The sequence below is a fragment of the Scatophagus argus genome, chromosome 1, assembly GCF_020382885.2.
Source record: "Scatophagus argus isolate fScaArg1 chromosome 1, fScaArg1.pri, whole genome shotgun sequence".
Taxonomy (NCBI): domain Eukaryota; kingdom Metazoa; phylum Chordata; class Actinopteri; family Scatophagidae; genus Scatophagus; species Scatophagus argus.
In genome coordinates, this window is record NC_058493.1 from 27894579 (window position 1) to 27919278 (window position 24700).

The following is a 24700-nucleotide window of genomic DNA, read 5'->3' on the forward strand; positions in this document are numbered from 1 at the left end:
GTTGACGTAATGGAGCTGCCCCACATGGTGTCTTGGGAGACAATGCTGGTGCAAGGACTGAAAGACAGTGATAAAAGTACCTCTTAAGGAGGAGCTTACCTGGTAAAGGAGAGAATGGCTTGTGCTCAGAGTAGGGAGTAATCTGTCCTCAATAACAAAGGACACAATGGTTTTTCAAAACGCTTCATATTTCAGAGGAGCTATGCCTGGCGGCAGGGGATCTCCTCGGTCCCTGTTCTCCACTGAGCCCCCTCAGCAACTGCAGTGACGCTGAAGTCTTTGTGATGGCGGAGGAAGAGGCAGGGCCAACCAAAGCCAAAGGCCATACAGGTGGTGCCTATTGTGGCAATCTCACCTAGAGCACCAAAATATCTAGAGCCGAGGGCGTGGTTGACGTGATGAAGCAATTTTTGATCAACAGGACAACAGCATGAAAGTGAATTTGTTGTTAAAACATGCTAAATAAAGTCAAAGAGTTCTCAGGTCAGTGCAGAAGGCTAGTGAGGCCATCAGTCTGCACATCACACTGCAGCAGGTGAGTGATCCACTTGTATAAGGTTAGTTTCATTCAAGGTGAAAAGGCAGCTCCCTCTTCAGGAAGTTCAGATGGCAGATGGCCGCCCATCTTGAGCCGGGGTCTGCTTCGAGGTTTCTGCCTTCTAAAAGACAGTTTTTCCTCTCCACTGTCGCCAAGTTGCTTGCTTAAGAGAGAATGTTGGGTTCTCCATATGACAATTTAATTAAAGAGTTTGGTCTCGACCTGCTCTGATTGGAAAGTGTCATGAGATAACTTCTGTTGTGAATTGGTGCTATATAAATAAACTGAATTGAACTGAAATTGAAATTCAGCTTCAGGGAGGGAGAGAGAGACAGAGAGAGTTGCTTTACTTTACTACACTACAGTTTAAGAGTTATTTTACTTTTTACATCACTGTTGTTTGGGGGAGAAACTTTCTTACCAACACCAGACCAGACCAGTATGGCAAATTCTACCCCTAAGTGTCACACTCGACTCACTGAGCCCACGAATTGCAGTGTGACACATCAAGTTTTTATTTCTCTTCTAAAGTTCTAAATAATAAACGAAATAAGCCTAAGGGCAGTAGTACACAACATCACATGTGGATGGAAACCTTGTAAGTGAGTGAGTTTTCCAAAACAACTACCTGCAAACATTTCAGAATAAAAGCCTTGCTAATGAAAGAAAGGAGCCCTGTCTTCCAAAATGCCAGAGTGCTTTTGACTAGTGTTGGTTGGTGTCAACAGTGTATTATAGTAACTTTAATAGGGCAAACAGATCAAAACAAGTCAAGACTTCACACTGAAACACAACTCAGTTTGATTTTTCCTGGTGTCAGTAAATTAAAGTAGTATTATCTTTTATAGAGGATATTACCTTCTATTTTGAGAGTGTTTTAACAGTGATACACTTACGTGCCAAATTCTATGAAAATCCAATCTCACTTTTAAAAGAAACATCAAAAAATGAATAATTAAACAGCTGGACAACTGACAATTTAATTAACAGCCCAAACGGCTGCATAGAGGTCATTTTGGGTGCTAATATACATGCGGTTAGGTACTTTTGACTTTGTAATTGTATCCTTTTTTATACACAATCACATTATTAAGAAATACAACAAAGCCACCTGACATTTGGAGGGGACTCCAGGCTGAAACTGCAGCACAGTGACATCCTCCAAACTAAAAAAGGTACAGCTGCAACGCAGGAGCATCTCAGGCCTGTGCTCAGTGACATCAGGCACCCAAAACTCCTGCTTCTTCAGCACAGCACTGAACAACAGAGGGTTCATGTAAAGAACACGGAGCTTCTTTGAGGCTGGTCATAGGATGGGGGCATCTCATGGAGCTGGAATGCTGGTCAGACTAGCAGATTACCTTGTCAGCATAGGTCTGTTTCAGATACTGATCAAATCAGACACGACTATCAAGTTTTTTTATGTGGCGGTGGAGATCATGCCATACAATATCTCGCAATGATGAGCCTCCATCAGGTTGCCATTTTGTTAAGAGGTAACCTGATCTGACATGACATCAGATGTATATGTGCACCTCTGAAGAGGCTCGATTGTGAATGCTGCAGCTCCCACGTCTTCATGTTTCACCTTAACCAGACTCCAACCCGGTCCATGCGTGAATTCCCTCAAGGTGCTCACAAGAATGGGACAGACAGATGGACAACGTGAAAACATCATGGCACAAGATCACAAGTTTATGTGAATCCAACCCTGATTTGCTTCATAGCAGAGACACTAAAGCCATTTTCTCATAAACAAACTGGACGGCTGGAGCTTCAGGTCCTTTCACACATGTAGCACACGGCAGAAAACTGTCCATGACGCGCTCTCACCTTCTAGAATATCATTTGGTTTAGATGAGGATTTGTGCCTGGACAGAGCGTCCAGGAGGAGGACTTTTTTCACTGATCAATACTATAGCTATCTACTTCGTCAGACTTGCCAATGATTGTAGCTCACGTTAGAGCAGATCATCTTAAGTAGTTATATTAATTTATTATATTATTATATTTATATTATTAATATATTGTTTTTTTCTCAGGTATAATATGACATTATATCATTAAACAACCTAGTTTGGTCTTCGCTGTATAGGCCTAAGTGAAATGGTTTTAAGCAATCTTCTCTAAACATCATTTATAGGGCTGATCTCCAAGCATTAGAAGCAGTATTGGACGATGCTGATCACTGATCAAAATGGTGTTTCTTTAATTATTATTCTCTGTGGTCATTTTTAGTGGCTTAATAAAAATAATTATTTACATCTACTTCTAGACAAAAAAGTATAAGTTAATTTAGTTAGTTAATCAATTTTATTTAGTCTTTGCAAATACAGTATCAGAATTTAAACGAAAAAATATTTATGCCTGTTCATTGATGTTCGTGTTCGATGCTCCTGTTCGTTTTTCATGGGAGACAGCTTTGCTGCTAATGTATCCTGATTGGTTAGTTAAGGACTTATAATTAGCAAAGTTACGCTATGGTAGGCAAACTTCAGTTATCTTTATATGAACATGGCCACAATAACACGATTTCGGTTTATTTTCCGAATCATAGCTACAGCAGATGCAAGATTAAAACAAAACAAAAACCTGGCGCTTTGCTAATGTGTGAAACCAAAATGACGTGTGATGCCACAAATATTATATTCATCACAAAAAAGCTGTGGAAATTTAATCTGTCGGAAATATATTGATTGTCTATACCATCCATACTGAAAAATTATATCGAAAAAAAGAAACTGTCCGAAAAGTTTTTTTATCCCATAAAAGTCACATTTTGGGGCCACGGGCATATGTTAGTTTATTTAGTATATGTTTAGTCTATTTTTCCTTGTTACAGTTAGGTCTTGTTTGGCTGTTTGTTTGCTTAATGTGACTAACTGTAAGCTGTAATGGGCTACTGGATGCTTGCATTTCCCTTGTGATCAATACAGTATCTATCTATCTATCTATCTATCTATCTATCTATCTATCTATCTATCTATCTATCTATCTATCCATCTATCTATCTATCCATCGACCCTGCAGGATGCTTTTCACTCTGCAGCTTTCACTGCTAAATTAAAACTGGTCCTAACTTTTAAAAGTATTTATGCTCTTCACTCCTTCTGGCTCCAAAGCATCTAATTCTGACTTCAGAGAGTACCTGAACAGAAAATATACATGAAAAATAGTATAGATACCTAGATAGTTGGATGAATTTTTTGAATTTTTAATGTGCTTACTGACATTGTGGGACATTGTTTTTGTTTGTTTATTTGTTTTGTTTTTGTTTTGTTCAAAGTATGAAGAAAATCGTGGAGGTGTGATGTAAAGAACATGCATCTTCAGCCATACTACAACTGGATTTTGCATATTGCACTGCATTATGTTTTTTTAAGGGCAGACACACACTCATGATTGAATTTTATATCAATCTTTAGCATGGTCCTCTCTATAGGAGGAAAAATACACAGATTACTGTTTACCGTCAACGTATTATGAGGTAAACTTGCCTTTGTATATCTCAGCCCTTTATTTCATTACACCAGCTACCGTAGCACTAAACCTACTACACAGGTTGTGCTACATATCCACAGGGTGTACTCAGAGCTCATTAAAACAGCTATTGTCCACTGTGGGTGTGGAATAAGCCACAAAATAAGATAACCTTTGAAGGAACGGCCTGATTTCAACACGTTCCTGAAGTAGACCTCTTTAATTTATTTCATTTCACCCTTGACTCAATGTGGAATATGTTGTGAACGTTGCTGTTATGGCCTGCAGGTCGCTGTTTCTTTTAACTACGTCCCTGTGTTGTTTTTACGTGTTGTATGTGTCCTAATATGTGAGATTGCTTTTCATGTGAAACTGTTTATGCTGTCATTTTGACCAGGACTCTCTGAATCTTGTAACTCAATGAGATCTTGGCAGAATAAAAGATAATAAAAATGAATAAATTAACTGACATTACAGTAGCCTATTATGTTTTATTTTATTGTATTAAATGTTATTTTACACCACTATATTCATATGTTAAATATACTTTATGTCTTTTATGTCATAAATACATTTACTTTTAATACCTTGTGTACAATTAGCAGATACTTCTTTTATACTTTTAGTTTTTAGTAAGGGGTCTAAATACTTGCTCACCACTACTTATGAGCAATTTCACAGAAAAATGCACTGCAACAATTCTATCAGTCAAAAGAATAAGGCCAGGTAATATAACTCCACAGAGTTAGAAAGCCACAGAAACACACACACACACAAACAGGTGTGATTAACTGTGATATTGGAGCAACAGCTAGTCAAAGATCTGTCTGCAAAGCCTCTAGAGGATTTCCAGGTTTTCATAGGCTTGAAAAACAGTACTCACAAACCAAAGGGTGGTGCAAACAAAGGTGTGGCTCCCTGCAGGTAAAAAAAAACGGAGCTCGTGCTATGGTTACTTGACAGACTGAGGAACTTGAGCCCATTGACACAATACGTCAGAGAAATGGTAGGATCCACTCCAGGATTAACATTTGGGAAAACTGCTGCTCCAGTTTGTCGTAACAGACGACAACAAGTCACACTTAATCGCAACTGAATGCCAAATCCAGTCATGAATTTTTCAGTGGAGCAATATCCTGTAGCTTTTTCTCTGCTACGCATGTAAAAGGACAAGAAGCCACATCTTGACACAGGACAGCGTCAACATGCTGAAAAGTGTCTTTGCTAAAGGACGACAATGGTATGTAAGCTTTTTAAATGTAATTTTCTGTAGCCATGAAGCAGTACTGTGAAGAGAGGCACTGTTAATGGTCAAGAAAGCATCATAACTGTGCAAATTTTCAAAAAAAACTTTACAAATACAAAGCTACAAACAACAAAGAATTGAAAGCATTACTTGTTAGACCATTCTTTATTGAGAGCCTGTGCTGATAACGAGTGGTTTTGTGACTAGTGTCAAGCTAGTGTTCATTTGAAAGCAGAAGCACTGATGATAGATTTGCTTCTTCCCCTCTCAGGCAGGGAAAGGTCTTTGGGAAACGTGCAGACAGCAGAAGAGCATGTAGCTGTTCACGCCGTCGCTGTCTCTTCATCATTCTGGTGTTGGGAGCAGTTTTGTTTTTTTACAACACTGACATAAAGGAGATGGCGCCTGACTGCAATCCAAACTGCTTGACACGATATAATGCAACAAAATGGTGGCTTGCATTTAGAAGACAGGAACAAAATGCTTTCTCTCCCCACGTAACTGATTCCAGCATCAGAAAAGCTGAGACCAGCTTGGCTGTCTTCCCTCATACTGAGACCATGATGTCAACAAACCTCAAAGACACAACTCAAACATCACATCAGATTAGCAACGCTTCAGCGGCGGTACGACAGAAACCTGCATTACGACCAGCACCGTCACCGGTTCCTTATAAATCTCCACGACCGTACTTAGTGGAATACCCCTATGACTACCACTTCATTATCAATGAGCCACAGAAATGTGAACAGCAGAAGCCTTTCCTGGTTCTGATGGTCCCTGTGGCGCCTCACAACAGGAAGGATCGTGACATTGTCCGCAGCACCTGGGGAGGTGAAAGCCCAGTACTGGACAAAGTGGTGATGCTGTTCTTCCTCCTGGGGCTTCACACTGGAGAGGGAGCGGAGCAGCTCCAAGACCAGCTGCTGCAGGAGAGCAAAGAACATCAAGACCTGATCCAGAGCGACTTCCTGGACTGCTACAAGAACCTGACCATCAAGACCATGGTGATGCTGGAGTGGCTGGACTTCCACTGCTCCAGCGCCTCTTATGCCATGAAGATCGATTCAGACACGTTTCTAAATGTTCCCAATCTCATCACCATGTTGTTAAATGCTCCAAAGACAAACTACATGACCGGACTTGTGGAGAGAGGAGCTGTAGTGCACAGAGATCCAAGTTCTAAGTGGTATGTACCTGTGGAGCTTTACCCTCACCCACAGTATCCACGTTACGCTTTGGGTCTGGGTTACGTTTTGTCTCTCGATCTCCCTAAAAAGCTGGTGGAGGCGTCCAGACACGTTAAACCTCTTTACCTTGAAGATGTTTATTTAGGGTTGTGTATGCAGCACTTGGGGATCCCCCCCACTGACCCCCCAAAGTGGGGTTACTTTAATGTCTTTCCTGTGGAGTACAGTCGCTGTGCTTACTCCAGACTTATAGCCACAACCACACATGAAAACTCTGATCGTTTGAGTGACTGGAAAGACTTTAAGAAGCCAGGCTCATACTGCTGATCAGCTAAAGAAGGACTGAGAGCAAAATATTGACACTTTGTGTCGTTACCTTTCTCTACTCTCTATCACGTGATACCACAAATTTTGTCACACCTGCCCATAGCAGAATGAGGAAGTCTAAAATCTGCACTCCATCATTAACTGCGGAGGTGGAGAAGTAAAAGACACAATCAGATATTTTGTAAATGTAGGTTAATCAGTTGGCCTAGAGGTAAATAAACCGGGCATGGCAGGAGCATGATACATCACTGAGGAATACCTGCCATTTAAACAACAACGAGTATGTGGCACAGTCCCATTCAGGTTTCACCACAGGTCTTTAGAGTGTTTGACACTTAGCACTGGCCATTAGAGCAGCGTTTCTCCCCATCTCCCACAACAGACGGGCTAAGACGTGTCACAGAATTCAGGGAAGGTTTTCATTGTTCTGCTTGACAAGAACGGCTGCAGAAAATGGTTCAAATACTTTGTCATGATTATACCTGAATGGGGCCTTTTTCTCACACTCTTAACTCCAGTCACAGGTGTGCTGATCTGGGCTTCGTACTGGAGAAACAGTACTTCAGCTCCTCCAAGCTGAGAAGAAGAGGTTAAATCACTTGTCATGTGAAGAACGGCTTTATTGCCAGACCAACATGTTTGGTCTTGCGTCCTCGCTGCTACTCACACATTATCAGAAATTGTTCCAGAGTCACACATGTAATGCTGGGTGTAAATGTTCGTGCTGGGGGAAATTACAGACTAGTTTTAGGTGAAATGGAGGCTTTCCACCAAATGTTTGCGAAGATATTTTGGCTACAGATCACCACTTCAAAATAAAATCCACTTCAAAATAAAATCCCCATATCTGTAACCCTTTATGATCGGGACGCTAAACACACGCTTAAATAACGACTTGTTACAGAAAAAGTAATCACATCACTTCACATTACGATTATTAATCGCAGTAACACTTTGTTGCTTGGACGTTTTGTCAGAAGGACATGGAAAAACTCTAACTAACTGCTGTTGTCAAAGTATATACGGAAGCCCTTACAGACTCTTTTAACCATGCCCATCAGAAACAAAGACAAGAGGACTATCAAACCTGTTTCCCAGGTTGAATCGAAGCTGAGGCAGACTGCCAAGTGACGTGAATAGAAGTCAGAATGAAGTCTTGTCACCCAACTGACAACAGATCATCAGAGAACCGGTTTGATAAAATCAGGTTTATATTTCTGCAACAACTGTTTGAGTTCAGCTCTCTGCTTGATCAGCTGCATCAGTCTGATATTCCTTTTCTACGAGAAAGGTGACAAAACATTCATTTCCTGATGATCCTTGAACTGATCTCATAAACTCATGTTTCTCAGGCTTCATTTGTTTTTCAAGTTGAATTCATCAGTTAAATCATGACTTGTCCATTTGAGTGTATGTTTGACACCCGTGTTATGAAGAGTTAACTATTATATTTTTGTATATTTTTCACTTACACGGGCAGTTTTTACATGACGTGAAAACCCTCTGCAAGCTGTGTCTTATTAGAAATTAACAAAGGGGTCTTTCGTCCATGTGGTACAAATGGTATTTGTCTCGTCTCGTCTTGTATCCATGTTGTAATGTCTAAAGCACTTTATAACACTGATAAGAAAGGTGCCGTATATATTCAGTTTATTTTTTTATGACTAAAGATGAAGGCTGAATATAAGAGGATTAACTTTTAATAATCTTAATCAGGCATTCAAGATAAAATAACTTCCAACACACAGTGTTTTTACATCATACCTGTCAACAGATATTTGTTGTAAACTGTTGTATCCTGGAATTTGAAACACTCAGACCTTCTGCATTTTGTGATCACAACTGATGCCACAGAAATCAGTTCATCTCGTGTATCAAAATCATGAAAATTAATTTTTCTTGCTCTTATTAGCTGATTTTCCAGACAATTTGTAATGAATGAGACAAATATAATAATGAAAGCTTCGGTGCTGTGAAGAGAATGTGCTGAGTGTCCCATGTCTTTCCTCCTTTTGTCATGCAGAGACACCATGTGGACGTTTTGTACACTGTGACTGAATAATGTCACAAAACCTCACAGTGTTTTGTTTAGGTATTCACAAACCCCCCCTTTGCCAGTGTCAAAATCTGTAAATAAATTTTGTGTTATATTTTATGTTATCTGTTCTGCCATTGATTATTTCCCAGTGAAGGTATATCTAAGATGTTTGTCACACACATACACACAATATATTTGTAACCCATATGAAATGGTTACTACTGAGCCATTGAGCCACTTAATGTGAATAATATTAAAGCCTGGTGCATGTTGTAGCCTAGTTTGACTTCAGGGTGGCGCATGCGCATTATATTCAGCCGTTGTATCTACTGCGTCAGTCTGACATTCCAGTTGAAATTGGAAAGGAAACAAGAGTACGGTCCGATTGGTTTTTTTATTGACCCAGAACTGATTCTGAACCGTGCGGTTCAGTGGCGAGCCATCCGAGAAAGAAGACTGTGGACAGACCTACCCACCGGTGTGGCCAGCCGGCGAGCAAGGATTTGCCTACAGAGTTGAACTGACTGACTGTGACTGACTAGACAACCAGGAAACCAGATAAGATACCAGATACCAAATACCAAATAGAAGTTTGTGCATATTGAGAGACATTGATTCATACATCAAGAATTTTCATATACACACGTTCACGCACACATACACACACACACATACGTATTTTTTATTTATTTTGTTTTGGGGAAGAGCTCTTTTTGGGTGGTTTATTTTTTATATTATTGTGTTGCACGTTTTAGTGCCCTGAACTAGAGAAAATAAAATTGTCACCTGTTTCAACTGTACCCAACTCTAGTCTTTCAAGATTTATAATAACCATATACCAGCTCCTCGAACCTAGCGGATGTAGTACCATATTATTCATATTATTTATTAATTTAAAGAGCAATAGTGCTACATGAAACTTGGCGAGCCAGCCAGGAGAGTTGGTTGATCTAAAATTGAACAGCTTGACATTTTTATTGTTCTAATTTTTTTAATTTTAAGGTAATCTATTTACAAATGGTCCTTTGTAACACTGCACCGCTTAACATGTATGTAGTTAAGGCTGAGAACATCAAAGTTCCTAATGCAGTTCTAGTTAGTGGTCTAACTGGCAAAAGTATGATGAAGTATTCCAGTATTTACAGCAGTACGGTAAGATTGAAAGAACTATTGAGGTACATAGCACTGCAGCTAAGTTCCAAGACTCATCCATAGTAGAATTTAGTTCGGGTGAACCCATAGAGTTTTTAAAGGATATCTTACCATGTATTAGGCCTACTAGTGATCCGGTGGTTACATATCACATTCAGCTTCTGTCTGATCTATATACTGCCGATCGAGGGTCTTCATTAACCCAGACATATCTAACTGAACTGCAGAATGTTGCCAAACTTAGTGGGACAGACTTTGAAAAAGTCTTATTAGATGAATTAGCTAGAATTTAAAAATCTACCCAGACACAGTTAACCGAACCAGACACATTAAAATTAAATGAAGAGATTCTGCCCATTAATGGGTTTGATCCAGCACTTAATGCTAGTGTTAGGGCCCGCCCCTTCAAGCATGTCACATCCTCACCTGACTCAGGCACACAGGCATTCTCTTTGCCTCAAAACATACCCCTATACATAGCCCCTGATTCCTTGACCCTCCCCTGAAGTGCAAAAAGTAGTGGTTTAGCATGTCATTAGAAGTGCTGATGTGTCACCTCAGTATCATGGAAACACCAGAATCAAACCCCTCTCGGGGAGGATACCATGCCCAAATGCAGAGTCTGACTATGAGACATGGTGCAGCAATGTAGAGTTCCAGCTTGGAGACCCCACTGTGTCTGACAAGCACACCACCCGGAAAATCATCGAGAGCCTCCTCCCACCTGCTGCCAACATCTAACATCTAGGTCCTAGTTCCACCCCTCATGAGTATCTTGTCATGCTCGATTCAGCATATGGTATTGTTGAAGATGGAGATGAACCCTTTGCCAAGTTTCTAACCACCAACCAGGACTCTGGTGAGAAGCCATCCGCCTACGTGCAGCGCTTGCAAGCAATACTGAGTAAAGTAGTCAAGAGAGGTGGCCTAGTTGCTAGTGAAACAGATAGCCAGCTGCCCAAACAATTTTGCCAGGGCTGCTGGGACAATGCTCTGATAACCAGTCTCCAGCTAGAGCAAAAGAAAATTAAGCCGCCTTCCTTCTCTGAGCTGCTCCTCCTGCTACGTACTGAGGAGGACTGCCAAGCTGCTAAATCCAGCCGGATGAGACAGCACTTGGGCCTCAAAGTGAAAGCACAGTTGCACTCTATCACATCAAATGAACATGTCCCTGACATCAGTGCTGTAGCATCGGCAAGTGAGGCGTACCCCAGTCAGACTCAAAAGCTTGAAAAGCAGATGGAAGCGCAACAAGCGCAGATAGCCTCTTTAAAAGCAGCCTTGACCTCAAAGCAAGGCCAGTCTAAGAAGAAACCAAAGTCCCAAACCAAACTCTCCACTGAGGACGATCAACCAAGCTCTGCGGAGTTCAACCACAAAAGGAAACCACGACCATGGTATTGCTTCAGATGTGGTGAGAACGGCCATATCAAGCCATCTTGCACTAGTGAGCCAAATCCTGAACTGGTTGAGCAGAAAAACAAAGTGCTGAAACAAAAGCAGGCAGCTTGGGAAATTTAAACTAGTGTCAGTTCCTGTTGAGGGACTATCAGGAGCTGTAAATGATAAATGTCCCAAACCAAGAACTAGAGCATCCATCCATTCCCACACTGCAGACACTCAGACTAGATTTCCTCAGAGACTTGTAGGACAGAAATGTGTAGCTAATGTTATTGTGTCAGGAATTGATTGTAATTGCCTTCTCGACTCAGGGTCTCAGGTTACTACAGTATCAAGCTCTTTCTACAACAAACATCTCTCAGAACTTCCCATCCAACCCCTCACAACCTTAGATGTTGAGGGTGCAAATGGTCAGAATGTCCCGTACTTAGGCTATGTTCCCGTTAGTCTTAAGTTCCCAAAAGAATTTGTTGAAAAAGAACCTGAAATCTCTGCCTTAGCTTTAGTTGTTCCAGACATCCGAAGTAATATTGACTCACCTGTACTTATTGGGACAAATGCACTTGACATTCTGTATAAAGAGCATTGCAGTAACAAAAATCCAAACGAACTGTCTTCCATCTATGGTTATAGACAAATTGTCCGTGTACTTGAGATCAGAAATAAAGAGAATTCTTCAGGAATGATAGGTTTAACAACTCTCAAAGACAACGTGCAGCAAGTTATCCCTGCTCAAGAGAGAGCCTGCCTTGAAGGATTTATGAGAGCCCACACCACATGTCAGTATGCTGTAACTGACCAACCAGAATCATCCACCTTGCCTGGAGGTATCTTTGTAGAGCGTTGTCTTGTCACCCTGCAGAAGCAGCAACCCTACAAACTATCTGTGTGGGTCAGGAATGAGAATGAGCACGCTGTGAAACTCCCTTCCAACTGTGTCATCACTGAGCTGCCCACCAGACTCCAACAAAGGCACAGAGACCGCAGCATGTTGCGCAATCTCTCCAGACACAGGAAAGGAATCTACCAAAAGAGGACTCACCTTTGACTTCCATGATTCCCCCCTTCTGCAGGAATGGAAGGACAGAATAACAAAGAGCCTCAATGACTACAGTGATGTGTTTGCCCAAAGCGACCTGGAATTTGGACCAAAGTGAAACATCATATAAACCTGAAAGATGACACACCATTCAAGCAAAGATCCAGACCAATCCACCCAAACGACTACGAGGCAGTGAGAAAACACCTTCAGACCCTCGTTGATGCGGGAGTGATCCGTGAATCAGAGTCGCCATACACTTCACCCATCGTCGTTGTGAAGAAGAAAAATGGGGAGGTCCATCTTTGCATTGACTACCGTAAGCTCAACATGCTTACCATCAAAGACGCTTATGCACTTCCCAATCTGGAGGAAGCCTTCTCAGCCCTTGCTGGATCAAAATGGTTTTCCGTGATGGATCTAAAATCCGGATATTACCAGATTGAGATGGAGGAACGTGATAAGCCCAAGACTGCTTTCGTCTGCCCTTTGGGGTTCTACGAGTTCAACCGCATGCCACAAGGCATAACTAACACACCTAGCACTTTCCAACGTCTTATGGAGAAGGTGATGGGCAGCATCAATCTGAAGGAAGTGTTGGTGTTTCTTGATGACATCATTGTGTTTTCAAGCACACTGTAAGACCATGAGACCAGGCTGAAGCACGTCCTCCAGCAACTGAGAGAAAATGGACTATCTCCCAAGAAATGCCACTTCTTCCAAAGGTCAGTGCGCTATTTAGGCCACATTGTGTCAAGTAGAGGAGTCGAGACCGACCCTGACAAAGTCAGTGCCCTCCGCACCTGGCCAAGACCGCAGACCCTCAGTGAGCTCAAGTCCTTCCTTGGGTTCGCAGGGTATTACCGCCGCTTCATCCGAGACTATTCAAAAATAGTCCTAAATGACCTCACCGGGGGTTACCCACCTCACAAGAAGGGCAAGAAAGCCTCTGGTCGGGGAGAGTACTACAACCCCAAAGAACCATTTAATGAGCGGTGGACGACTCCATGCCAAACAGCTTTTGAGACAATCATAGAGAGACTCACCTCTGCACCTGTCCTTGACTTTGATGGCATCAACATTGATCCAAAATGCCCATATGTTCTCCACACAGATGCAAGCACTTCAGGCCTAGGGGCTGCCCTATACCAGGAACAAGAAGGGGAGATGAGAGTCATCGCTTATGCAAGCAGGGGGCTTTCATCAAATGAAAAGAGATATCAAGCCCATAAACTAGAATTTCTGGCTCTGAAGTGGTCCGTTGTGGAGAAATTCCAAGACTACCTCTATGGAAATCCATTCACAGTTATAACTGATAACAATCCACTGACGTACATCTTGAAGTCTGCTAAACTGGATGCTGCCAGCTACCGTTGGCTAGCCGCTCTCTCCACCTTTGATTTCAACATAAAGTACCGAGCTGGGAAGAGCAACCAGGATGCAGCTGGTCTTTCCAGATGGCCTCATGATCCGCTGGCTGATGATGATACGTCATTGGAGGAGAGAGAACGGATCAAACAGTTCACTTCACACTATCTTTCGTTATCTTCCAACCAACAAGGCCTACTGACTGACACACTGTTTTGTGTCAACACCATCTCCTATCTGAAAGTGATGACAACTTACCTTCCATCACCCTGGTAGAATCCCTGGCTCTTCACCCTGATGCAGTACCTGATGTCTTTGGAGAAGAAAAATCCCTGGGCTGTTACAGCTTACCTTCATACAGTCAAGTGGAACTCCAACAGCATCAGAGGTCCGACCCAGTGGCCATGGTCATCACGGTCTTGGAGACTGGAGATGAAGCCAACCCCGACCTTGTTCCTGACTCTCCAGAACTCAAGTTAATGTTGAAGGAATGGAAAAGGTTGGAATTGAGAGATGGTCTTCTCAACCGAACTCGTCAATCAGACAACAGCACCACTTACCAGTTCGTGGCTCCTAAGTCTTTGAGACCCGCCATTCTGCATGACGATATGGGGCATATGGGTTTGGAACGAACTCTCGACTTGGTCAGGTCAAGATTCTATTGGCCTAAATTGGCTGCGGACGTGGAGATGAAAATCAAATCATGTGGACGTTGTGTCAGAAGGAAAACACCACCAGAAAAGTCAGCACCTCTTGTAAACATCCAAACAACTCGTCCCATGGAACTGGTTTGCATGGATTACCTGTCCCTGGAGCCCGACAGTCACAATACCAAAGACATCTTGGTCATAACAGCCAACAAAAAATCAAAAGGCCACTACTGTTGCAAAGGCTCTGTGGGAACAGTTCTTGGTCTACTACGGGTTTCCAGAGCGACTGCTGAGTGATCAGGGCTGGGATTTTGAGTCCCAACTCATTAAAGAACTGTGTGCTCTCGCAGGCATCACTAAAGTGCAAACAAGTTCCTATCACCCAAGGGGAAACCCAGTGGAAAGGTTCAATAGAACTCTTTTAGGGATGTTGGGAACCTTGAAAGACAAACAGAAAAGTCACTGGTGTGACTATGTCAAACCACTTACCCATGCCTACAACTGTACCAAGAATGATGTCACTGGTTTCAGCCCGTATGAGCTATTGTTCGGGTGGCAATCCCGTCTACCAGTGGATATTGCCTTCCGCCTACCTGCAAAACACGGTTCTACAAAGTCCTATTCAGAATATGTCAAGAAACTAAAAGCGAGGCTTCAAGAAAGTTATCGAATTGCCAAGGAAAACTCACAAAAGGTTGCTGCCCGGAACAAATGTCGCTTTGATAAAGCAGTAAAAGAATCAACACTGGAGGAAGGAGATCAAGTACTGGTGAGGAACATGCGGCTGCGGAATAAGCATAAGCTTGCTGACAAGTGGGATTCCACCATGTACAAAGTCCAACCTATCAGTGGAGATGGCCCTGTCCGAACCCTGCATAGGGATCTTTTATTTGCCTGCGGCGACCTAACTGAAGAACAGGAAGAACACACTGAACCCAAAGTTCATCGTCCAAGAACCCGGAAAAGTCACCCCCAACTCTCACAAGGTCCCTCAGAGTCTGAGAATGACATACTTATCGAGTCTGACGATGACCTACTTACCTGTCCGATCCCATCATCCATCTTACCTGAGGAGAGAATTGTGAAAGTGTGTGACATTTCGAGGAGACAGCAACAGAGTGCACCTCCAGCTCAAGACAATTACTTACCATCCTCCTTGGTGAGCCCCTCAACTTCTCAGCCCCAGGAGGACCATGTTATCAGCTCTCTACTTCCTGAGCCTCAGACTGAGATCGTGGCCAAGCAGCCCTGTATTGGAAATGACAACACTGCAGATGAAGGATTGGAGAAGAGTGCAAATGGAGAGATGAACTCTGGAAATGGAGGGTGTGTGGAGATTCAAAAGGATACTGAGTCCATTGAGGCACCCATCTCTTGCACGCTCGATGAGAAAGAAGAAAGTGATACTCCCACAGCTGAAATCTCCACTCGCAGATCTGAAAGAACTTGCCAACCTCCTGAACACTTTCAATACTCCCAGTGGGGAAAACCCTTTATCTCATTTGCTCAAAGTTTCTTGGAAAGGTTTGACCAAGCATTGAAAAGATAGCAGACCTGTAACTATGATAGGTATCCTATTTGAGTTCCAGACTAGCTCATGAAGGGACTCATGCCAATTCAAGACGGGAGGCTGTAACCCATATGAAATGGTTACTACTGAGCCATTGAGCCACTTAATGTGAATAATATTAAAGCCTGTTGCATGTTGTAACCTAGTTTGACTTCAGGGTGGCACACGCGCATTATATTCAGCCGTTGTATCTACTGCGTCAGTCTGACATTCCAGTTGAAATTGGAAAGGAAACAAGAGTATGGTCCAAGAGAAAAGAAGATCAACCCAGAGGTGAAAAGCAGCGTGAAGCCAGGTTGAATGTGGTTATTTTTTTTCTCACCACGAAGCTCCGATTGTTTTTTTTTTATTGACCCAGAACTGATTCTGAACCGTGCGGTTCAGTGGCGAGCCATCCGAGAAAGAAGACTGTGGACAGACCTACCCACCGGTGTGGCCAGCCGGCGAGCAAGGATTTGCCTACAGAGTTGAACTGACTGACTGTGACTGACTAGACAACCAGGAAACCAGATAAGATACCAGATACCAAATACCAAATAGAAGTTTGTGCATATTGAGAGACATTGATTATATATTGATTATATATACATCAAGAATTTTCATATACACACGTTCACGCACACATACACACACACACATACATATTTTTTATTTATTTTGTTTTGGGGAAGAGCTCTTTTAGGGTGGTTTATTTTTTATATTATTGTGTTGCACGTTTTAGTGCCCTGAACTAGAGAAAATAAAATTGTCACCTGTTTCAATTGTACCCAACTCTAGTCTTTCAAGATTTATAATAACCATATATCAGCTCCTCGAACCTAGCGGATGTAGTACCATATTATTCATATTATTTATTAATTTAAAGAGCAATAGTGCTACATATTGAATAAAATATAAATAATATTTGTATGTCAGGATCAGAGATAATCATTAGCAAATGTAATCATAATCATAAAACTAAACTGTTGTTATGTTGATGTCGGTTCTCAGGCATCCAGGTCATGGTAGTTGAAGTGCTAGAAGCGAACGCATCCGGATTTCTTCAGGTTGTTGAGGACGTTTCACCTCTAAATTCCTGGAGATCGCCATCAGTCTTAGAACTGGAGAAGCCATACGGATGAGAGGTCAAAGTCTTCAGCCTGAACCTGAAGATATCTGGTTGCCTTCGTTTCAAGCACTTCAACTAAACTATTATTATTATCAGACTGCATGTTTCAGGCTATTATTATTAGGCTTCTACGAATGCCGTACCCCAGCAGAAGTTGTTGCTAATCAATACTGTCCTTTCTGTATCATTAATTGCAAATGTATTAAAAATGTGAGTGTTACGTGGGCTGTATCAATGACACGATTGTAAAAACTTTCATGAAGTTGTTGAGTGTCTCTCCATGTAAATTCCTGTGTGCACGTTAGCTAGCTGGAATACTTTCCATGTGTTAGCTAGTGAACAGCTTACACACTCTGAGCAGATTCCACTCACTGTTAAGTTCAAGTTAAAATACAGGACCCACAATCCAGACGTGGACACAAGGGGAGGTATGATGAGCAAAAAGGAAACTCTGGAAGCCCCAGATCTCTAACTGAATTGAAAAGACGTTATTTACAGCCTTTTGAAATGTTCACTGTAGCCACTAAGCTAAAAGCGTTAGCGTGAAGCCCGTCTGAAGTGGGTGCAGGAGTTCAAACACACAAACGTATAACAAACAACAACAAAAACTGCTACACTGGAGCTTATGTCACATCACGTCACGTAGCAGCACATCTATATTTCAGAGCTGTTCCTTCAAGTACTGCCGTAAGGTAACTTGTGACTTCTTTCTCATTGTCTGCATAATCTGTGGTGGTGATGGTGGAATTTTCCTTCATACATCTCTTCACTCAGCTTAACCTGTTACACAAAGAGTGCCTCAACAGTTTGCATTCATTTGCTTGTTATCTGTATGCTCTACATGAGGAGGCTGAGAGGAGATACGGAGTAAACCTGTCGTCACCGGAGAAGCAGACCAGGTGTCCTTTACAGAGCGACTCAGTGCAGCAGAGATAATACAGCGAGAGGAACTTGAGCTCCTCTAGAACAATCCAAAGTTGAGTTATTATAATTTGGGCAACAAAGAGGCATGCAGCGTGTATGGTGTTGTTGTATGGTGCTGTTGTTTGTAGTTGCTTAATAAAAACTATTTGGCCAAGCAAAAGTTTGTAGGTTAAAACTTTATTTTACATTTGTGCTTGTACTACTGTCAGTTTTTATGTCTTGGTTCAATCTCTGCATCATCTTTGGTGGTTGGATGTATTTATCCATGTTTTATTGTCTACACCTCTTTACTACCTCTAAGTAAGGCACCATATCAATTAAGTTTATTTCTATTAGATGAATACAGAACATCTACATCTATCAACAGATGTTTGTTTAAAACTGTTATGAACATATAAGGAGTTTCTAATCATATTGTAATGTTACATACTAGAGAAGACACAAGGAAATTAACAAAACATCAAATTGACATGCACAGGATGTAGAAAAAACATGCCTTATGCTACCACATTACAGAAACATGCCACAAATACAGAAAAAGAGAACATGACCGGTGAACATGGCTGGAACACATTTGGTAGGTTCATTTAGGGCACAGTCGCACACATGCAAATGAATGCAAACAACCATCACCTGCTGCTGCCGAATGTGGGCGTTGTGGAACATGACACTCTCGGAAATCAGGTTTGTAGTCCTTTGGAGAGGTCAGCCACACATATGTCTTTGTTATTGGTTATGGCTGCGACTTTGCAGGTTAAGTCAAGCATAAGTAAGTAAGTCAAGTATACAACTTTGCTTTGCCACCTGAGGTGAATGTTTTTTCCCGACTCGCATGAAGTGAAGGCAAATATATGCCAGTATTAATTTCATGTATGTGAAACTGAGCAGACACGAGGAGTGAAACTGGTTGATTTGGGTGAGAATATCAGGATGAACCAGTCAGAGTAGGGTGGATCATTCCTTTGCCATGCTGGAAAATAAACATTGCTGACAGTTTGTGATCCATGAGGTTATCAGTCACTTTCCACACAATGCACTGAGCACAGCAATAGCATGAAGTCAGTTCACAGCCTAGACAGGGATGGAGACACAAGCCCAATAACTTCATGAGTGACAAACCGTAGCTACAAGCTGGCTGTTGTAGCCCTGGGTTAAACATTTACATTCATACATAATGTGAACATGTGACCACTATTCAATTTAACCCAATTTCATTTTTAGGGGCTATCCTTGCCAGCAACCCCTAGACTAAAGAGGGGTGGTGGAGTTAGCCCACTTTGAAAAATGTAAGGTTTGTGCCAGTATGAAGTCTTTCTCATTCTGGTGCTAACAGCTCCCTAAGCCCGAGTCAAAGGACCATGTAAGGAACCTAAGTGAAATCTTCAGTCCTGTTAAATGAATGTTCGGCTACATGCTACACCCATTGTTTTAGCCTGCTGGTCAAGCAGAGACACCACATGGACGTTTTGTGTACTGCAACTGAAAAATGTGTTAAAACCGGTTGGCTGAAGACCTCCCAGGGTTTAGTCATTCATGTCTACGTCATGAAATAATTAGAAATGAAATCGTTGCAGAAAAGTTAGTTCGTCTATGCTGTAGGCATCCCGGTTGGATGGTGTGGTTGTTCAATAGTTGGCTGTACTCATCAAAATCTTTCTGCAAGAAGATGTCCACCAGCTGGTCTCTCTGCTGATTGCTTCTTATCAGGTAGTGTACACTGGATATTGATCAGAGCATTGAGACAGAAGTGAAATAGGTGCTATACTCACTTAATTACTGCAATTTTCTACAGTAACCCTGTAATTACTGTAATCTTCAACAGATTACACTTTTTCTTTTCCTATTGTACTGTATACAATAATTTACACGGTACAAACACGGTAAATATCACTGCCATTTTTTGCAGTGCTGTCATGAATTCAGTGGAACAATCTCTGCTACACACCTAAAAAGACGTCAATCCACACCTTCAGACGGGCAAGCGTCAACATGCTGAAAAGTATCTTTGCTAAGAAACAACAGTGGTACGTGGATCACTTAAACTTTCATGAAGCATTCAGTCCTTAGAAGCAGAGACAGGAAGCGAGAGGCACTGTTAATCGCTCAGAAAACCTCATAATTTTGGACATTTTCTAGATACAACACTAGAAAATATGAGTGAATTTAAAGTATATCCACAACAATTCTTTTTTGAGAACTTGTGTTTACATTTTACATCCTGTAAAAAGAATTTTTATAATTAATTTATGATTCATGGTTAATTGAAAAGCAAAATAATTTGAAAGCAAAAGCAATTAAATTCAATTTATTTATAAAGTGCCAAATCACAACAACAGTTGTCTCATGACACTTTCTAGAGCAGATCTAGACCAAACACTGACAATGGATTTATTTTTCCCCTCTCAGGGAAGCAATGGTCTGTGAGGAACTGACAGATGGCAGAAGAGCGTGTAGCTGGTCACGGCGTCGCTGTTTCTTCTTCATTCTGGTGTTGGGAGCGGTTTTGTTTGTTTGCAACGTAGACATAAAGGAAATGGTGCCAGGCTACAATCAAAAATGGCTGACGCGATATAATGCAACAAAATGGTGGCCACCCTTTAGAGAACAGGAGCAAAATGCTTTCTCTCCCAACGTAACTGATTCCAGCATCAGCACAGTTGAGACCAGCACGTCTGCCTTCCCTCATACTGAGACCATTATGTCAACAAACCTCAAAGACACAACTCAAACATCACATCAGACGACAGATGCCTCACTTCTGACTACAAATGCTTCACTTCTGGTACAACAGACAACTGCACCTCCGTCACCGGTTCCTTATAAATCTCCAGGACCGTACTTAGTGGAATACCCCTATGACTACCACTTCATTATCAATGAGCCACAGAAATGTGAACAGCAGAAGCCTTTCCTGGTTCTGATGGTCCCTGTGGCGCCTCACAACAGGAAACATCGTGACATTGTCCGCAGCACCTGGGGAGGTGAAAGCCCAGTACTGGACAAAGTGGTGATGCTGTTCTTCCTCCTGGGGCTTCACACTGGAGAGGGAGCGGAGCAGCTCCAAGACCAGCTGCTGCAGGAGAGCAAAGAACATCAAGACCTGATCCAGAGCGACTTCCTGGACTGCTACAAGAACCTGACCATCAAGACCATGGTGATGCTGGAGTGGCTGGACTTCCACTGCTCCAGCGCCTCTTATGCCATGAAGATCGATTCAGACATGTTTCTAAATGTTCCCAATCTCATCAACATGTTGTTAAATGCTCCAAAGACAAACTACATGACCGGACTTGTGGCGAGAGGAGGTGCAGTCTTGAGAGATAAAAGTCATAAGTGGTACGTACCTGTGGAGCTTTACCCTCACCCACAGTATCCACGTTACGCTTTGGGTCTGGGTTACGTTTTGTCTCTCGATCTCCCTAAAAAGCTGGTGGAGGCGTCCAGACACGTTAAACCTCTTTACATTGAAGATGTTTATTTAGGGTTGTGTATGCAGCACTTGGGGATCCCCCCCACTGACCCCCCAAACTGGGGTTACTTTAATGTCTTTCCTGTGGGGTACAGTCGCTGTGCTTACTCCAGACTTATAGCCACAACCACACATGAAAACTCTGATCGTTTGAGTAACTGGAAAGACTTTAAGAAACCGGGCCCATACTGCTGATCAGCTAAAGAAAGATCTGACAGCTAAGAAGGACACAGTCATGGTTCTGACTGAAAAGTTTTGTCAGCTCTTCTTTTCTCTCTGATTTTTATCATTGTGGAGTTACAATTATTTTGAGTACAGGTACAGCTACAAATTGACCAGCCAAAGTGATAGCTTTGATAAAATGTTTTGCTCATGTGGATTAACCACTTCGCCTACAAATAAAAAACCTGGTGTCATAGAGAGACAGCATTCACATCACAGCATTCAGGGAAGGTTTTCATTGTTCTGCTTGACAAGTACAGCTGCAGGAAATGGTTCAAATACTTTGTCATGATTAGGAGAAGAAGAGGTTAAATCACTTGTCATGTGAAGAACAGCTTTATTGCCAGATCAACATGTTTGGTCTTGCGTCCTCGCTGCTACTCACACATTATCAGAAATTGTTCCAGAGTCACACATGTAATGCTGGGTGTAAATGTTCGTGCTGGGGGAAATTATAGACTAGTTTTAGGTGAAATGGAGGCTTTCCACCGAATGTTTGTGAAGATATTTTGGCTACAGATCACCACTTCAAAATAAAATCCACTTCAAAATAAAATCCCCATATCTGTAACCCTTTATGATCAGGACGCTAAACACATGCTTAAATAACGACTTGTTACAGAAAAAGTAATCACATCACTTCACATTACGATTATTAATCGCAGTAACTCTTTGTTACTTGGACGTTTTGTCAGAAGGACATGGAAAAACTCTAACTAACTGCTGTTGTCAAAGTATTTACGGAAGCCCTTACAGACTCTTTTAACCATGCCCATCAGAAACAAAGACAAGAGGACTATCAAACCTGTTTCCCAGGTTGAATCGAAGCTGAGGCAGACTGCCAAGTGACGTGAATAGAAGTCAGAATGAAGTCCTGTCACCCAACTGACAACAGATCATCAGAGAACCGGTTTGATAAAATCAGGTTTATATTTCTGCAACTACTGTTTGAGTTCAGCTTTCTGCCTGATCAGCTGCATCAGTCTGATATTCCTTTTCTACGAGAAAGGTGACAAAACATTCATTTCCTGATGATCCTTGAACTGATCTCATAAACTCATGTTTCTCAGGCTTCATTTGTTTTTCAAGTTGAATTCATCAGTTAAATCATGACTTGTCCACCCGTGTTACGAAGAGTTAACTATTTTATTTTTCACTTACAAGAAAACTTCTACAGGTTGTGTCCTATTGGAAATGTTTTTTTTTAGACATGGTGCAAATGGCATTTGTGTCATTTTGAAAGTTTTTTTTTTAATCTTTTATACTTTACTATTTACAGCATTGTTTTTAGTACTTTTTATTTCTATCCTGGTTCCATCTCTGCATTGTCTTTGCTGGTTTGATAAAGTTATTAGTTGTAATGTCTAAAGCACCTTATAACACTGATAAGGAAGGCGCCATATATATTCATTTTTGTATGTTTATTTTTTTATGACTAAAGGCGGAATATAAGAGGAATTAACTTTTAATAATCTTAATCAGGCATTCAAGATAAAATAACTTCCAACACACAGTGTTTTTACATCATACCTGTCAACAGATATTTGTTGTAAACTGTTGTATCCTGGAATTTGAAACACTCAGACCTTCTGCATTTTGTGATCACAACTGATGCCACAGAAATCAGTTCATCTCGTGTATCAAAATAATGAAAATTAATTTTTCTTGCTGTTATTAGCTGATTTTCCAGACAATTTGTAATGAATGAGACAAATATAATAATGAAAGCTTCAGTGCTGTGAAGAGAATGTGCTGAGTGTCCCATGTCTTTCCTCATTTTGTCATGCAGAGACACCATGTGGACGTTTTGTACACTGTGACTGAATAATGTCACAAAACCTCACAGTGTTTTGTTTAGGTATTCACAGGGCTTAATTTGATTCTGCCAGAACAGTATCCGGAGCCAACCAGAAAAAGCATTGACACCTATTTCCTTAAACGCTGCACCTCCTTTTATGTCAATATATTGATATAAACATACAAATAATATTGGTACGTCACAACAGATGGACATGCACCGTTGTCAGAAATGTAATCATTATGTATTTGTTGTGGGCAATTTAGATTTACGTACACTTGTGTGTATAACTGTGGCTGTGTGGTTGGTGAGGCACTATGGTTGCTATGGGTTACCTGCACACCTGGGCATAGGTGGTAATCAGTCATAGGTTAGATAAGGGAGACACAGCTGATCAGCCTCAGGGGAATGAGGATCAGAGGAAGCCAAACTTCAACTGTGCCTGTGTGTGTGAAGTAGGAAATGGTTTTTGTGTCACAAGTTTAGTATTTTTGTCATTTTGTACGCGCTCGTGTTAAGTCTTTTGGCACCCGGCCTTTTGTAGGTGGTTTTTTTTTTTTAAGATTTACAAGTTAATAAAGTGTTGAACGCATACCCGTGGAGGACCTCATTTTCACACACCAGCTTGAGTTGGAAATGGCTTCAAATTCCCCCAAGTGGCATTTGTTGTAGCTAGATTGCCACTATAGTATTAAAAATGTGAGTGTTACGTGGGCTGTATCAATGACACGATTGTAAAAACTTTCGTGAAGTTGTTGAGTGTCTCTCCATGTAAATTCCTGTGTGCACGTTAGCTAGCTGGAATACTTTCCATGTGTTAGCTAGTGAACAGCTTACACACTCTGAGCAGATTCCACTCACTGTTAAGTTCAAGTTAAAATACAGGACCCACAATCCAGACGTGGACACAAGGGGAGGTATGATGAGCAAAAAGGAAACTCAGAATCCAAGCCTCTGGAAGCCCCAGATCCCTAACTGAATTGAAAAGACGTTATTTACAGCCTTTTGAAATGTTCACTGTAGCCACTAAGCTAAAAGTGTTAGCGTGAAGCCCGTCTGAAGTGGGTGCAGGAGTTCAAACACACAAACGTATAACAAACAACAACAAAAACTCGCTCAGTGTTCACGTCTCATCTTCAGTTGTTTAACAGAATACTGCAACACAGTTTTGTTGTGAAGC

The 24700-nt window shown here is 41.6% G+C and overlaps 2 protein-coding genes across 9 annotated transcripts in view; both read left to right on the forward strand.

The window, feature by feature from the left end:
• Nucleotides 1–24700, forward strand: part of LOC124063151 (beta-1,3-galactosyltransferase 2-like) — a 30771-nt gene that overhangs the window by 5267 nt on the left and 804 nt on the right. For 3 of the 6 annotated variants that reach the window (XM_046396521.1, XM_046396527.1, XM_046396546.1), the window contains one exon: nt 20793–23470. In XM_046396521.1, the coding sequence (XP_046252477.1) occupies nt 20793–21695 (903 nt within the window). In that variant the 3' untranslated portion in view covers nt 21696–23470. Of the gene's footprint in view, nt 1–19564; nt 19739–19937; nt 20056–20437; nt 23471–24700 lie in introns of those variants that run through there. The other 3 variants (XM_046396550.1, XM_046396512.1, XM_046396536.1) reach the window with 3 other exon arrangements.
• Nucleotides 4925–24112, forward strand: LOC124063173 (beta-1,3-galactosyltransferase 1-like). Of its 3 annotated transcripts, none has more exons than XR_006844065.1 (3): nt 5004–5258; nt 5536–8873; nt 23581–24112. XR_006844065.1 is itself a non-coding variant. In XM_046396568.1 (2 exons), the coding sequence occupies exons 1-2, from the start codon at nt 5224–5226 to the stop codon at nt 6779–6781; spliced, it is 1281 nt and encodes a 426-aa protein (XP_046252524.1). In that variant the 5' UTR covers nt 4925–5223; the 3' UTR covers nt 6782–9094. The 3 variants fall into 3 exon arrangements, 1 of the variants encoding a protein (XP_046252524.1); XR_006844064.1 differs by lacking the exon at nt 23581–24112 and adding an exon at nt 22030–23470 and having other exon boundaries at nt 5536–7370; XM_046396568.1 differs by lacking the exon at nt 23581–24112 and having other exon boundaries at nt 4925–5258; nt 5536–9094.

Excerpts from the sequence above, each read along its gene's own strand:
- LOC124063173 (XM_046396568.1), top strand. The coding sequence starts at position 5,224 with ATGCTGAAAAGTGTCTTTGCTAAAGGACGACAATG. Across the intron at positions 5,259-5,535 it reads TTTGCTAAAGGACGACAATG|GCAGGGAAAGGTCTTTGGGA; the intron begins GTATGTAAGCTT and ends TTCCCCTCTCAG.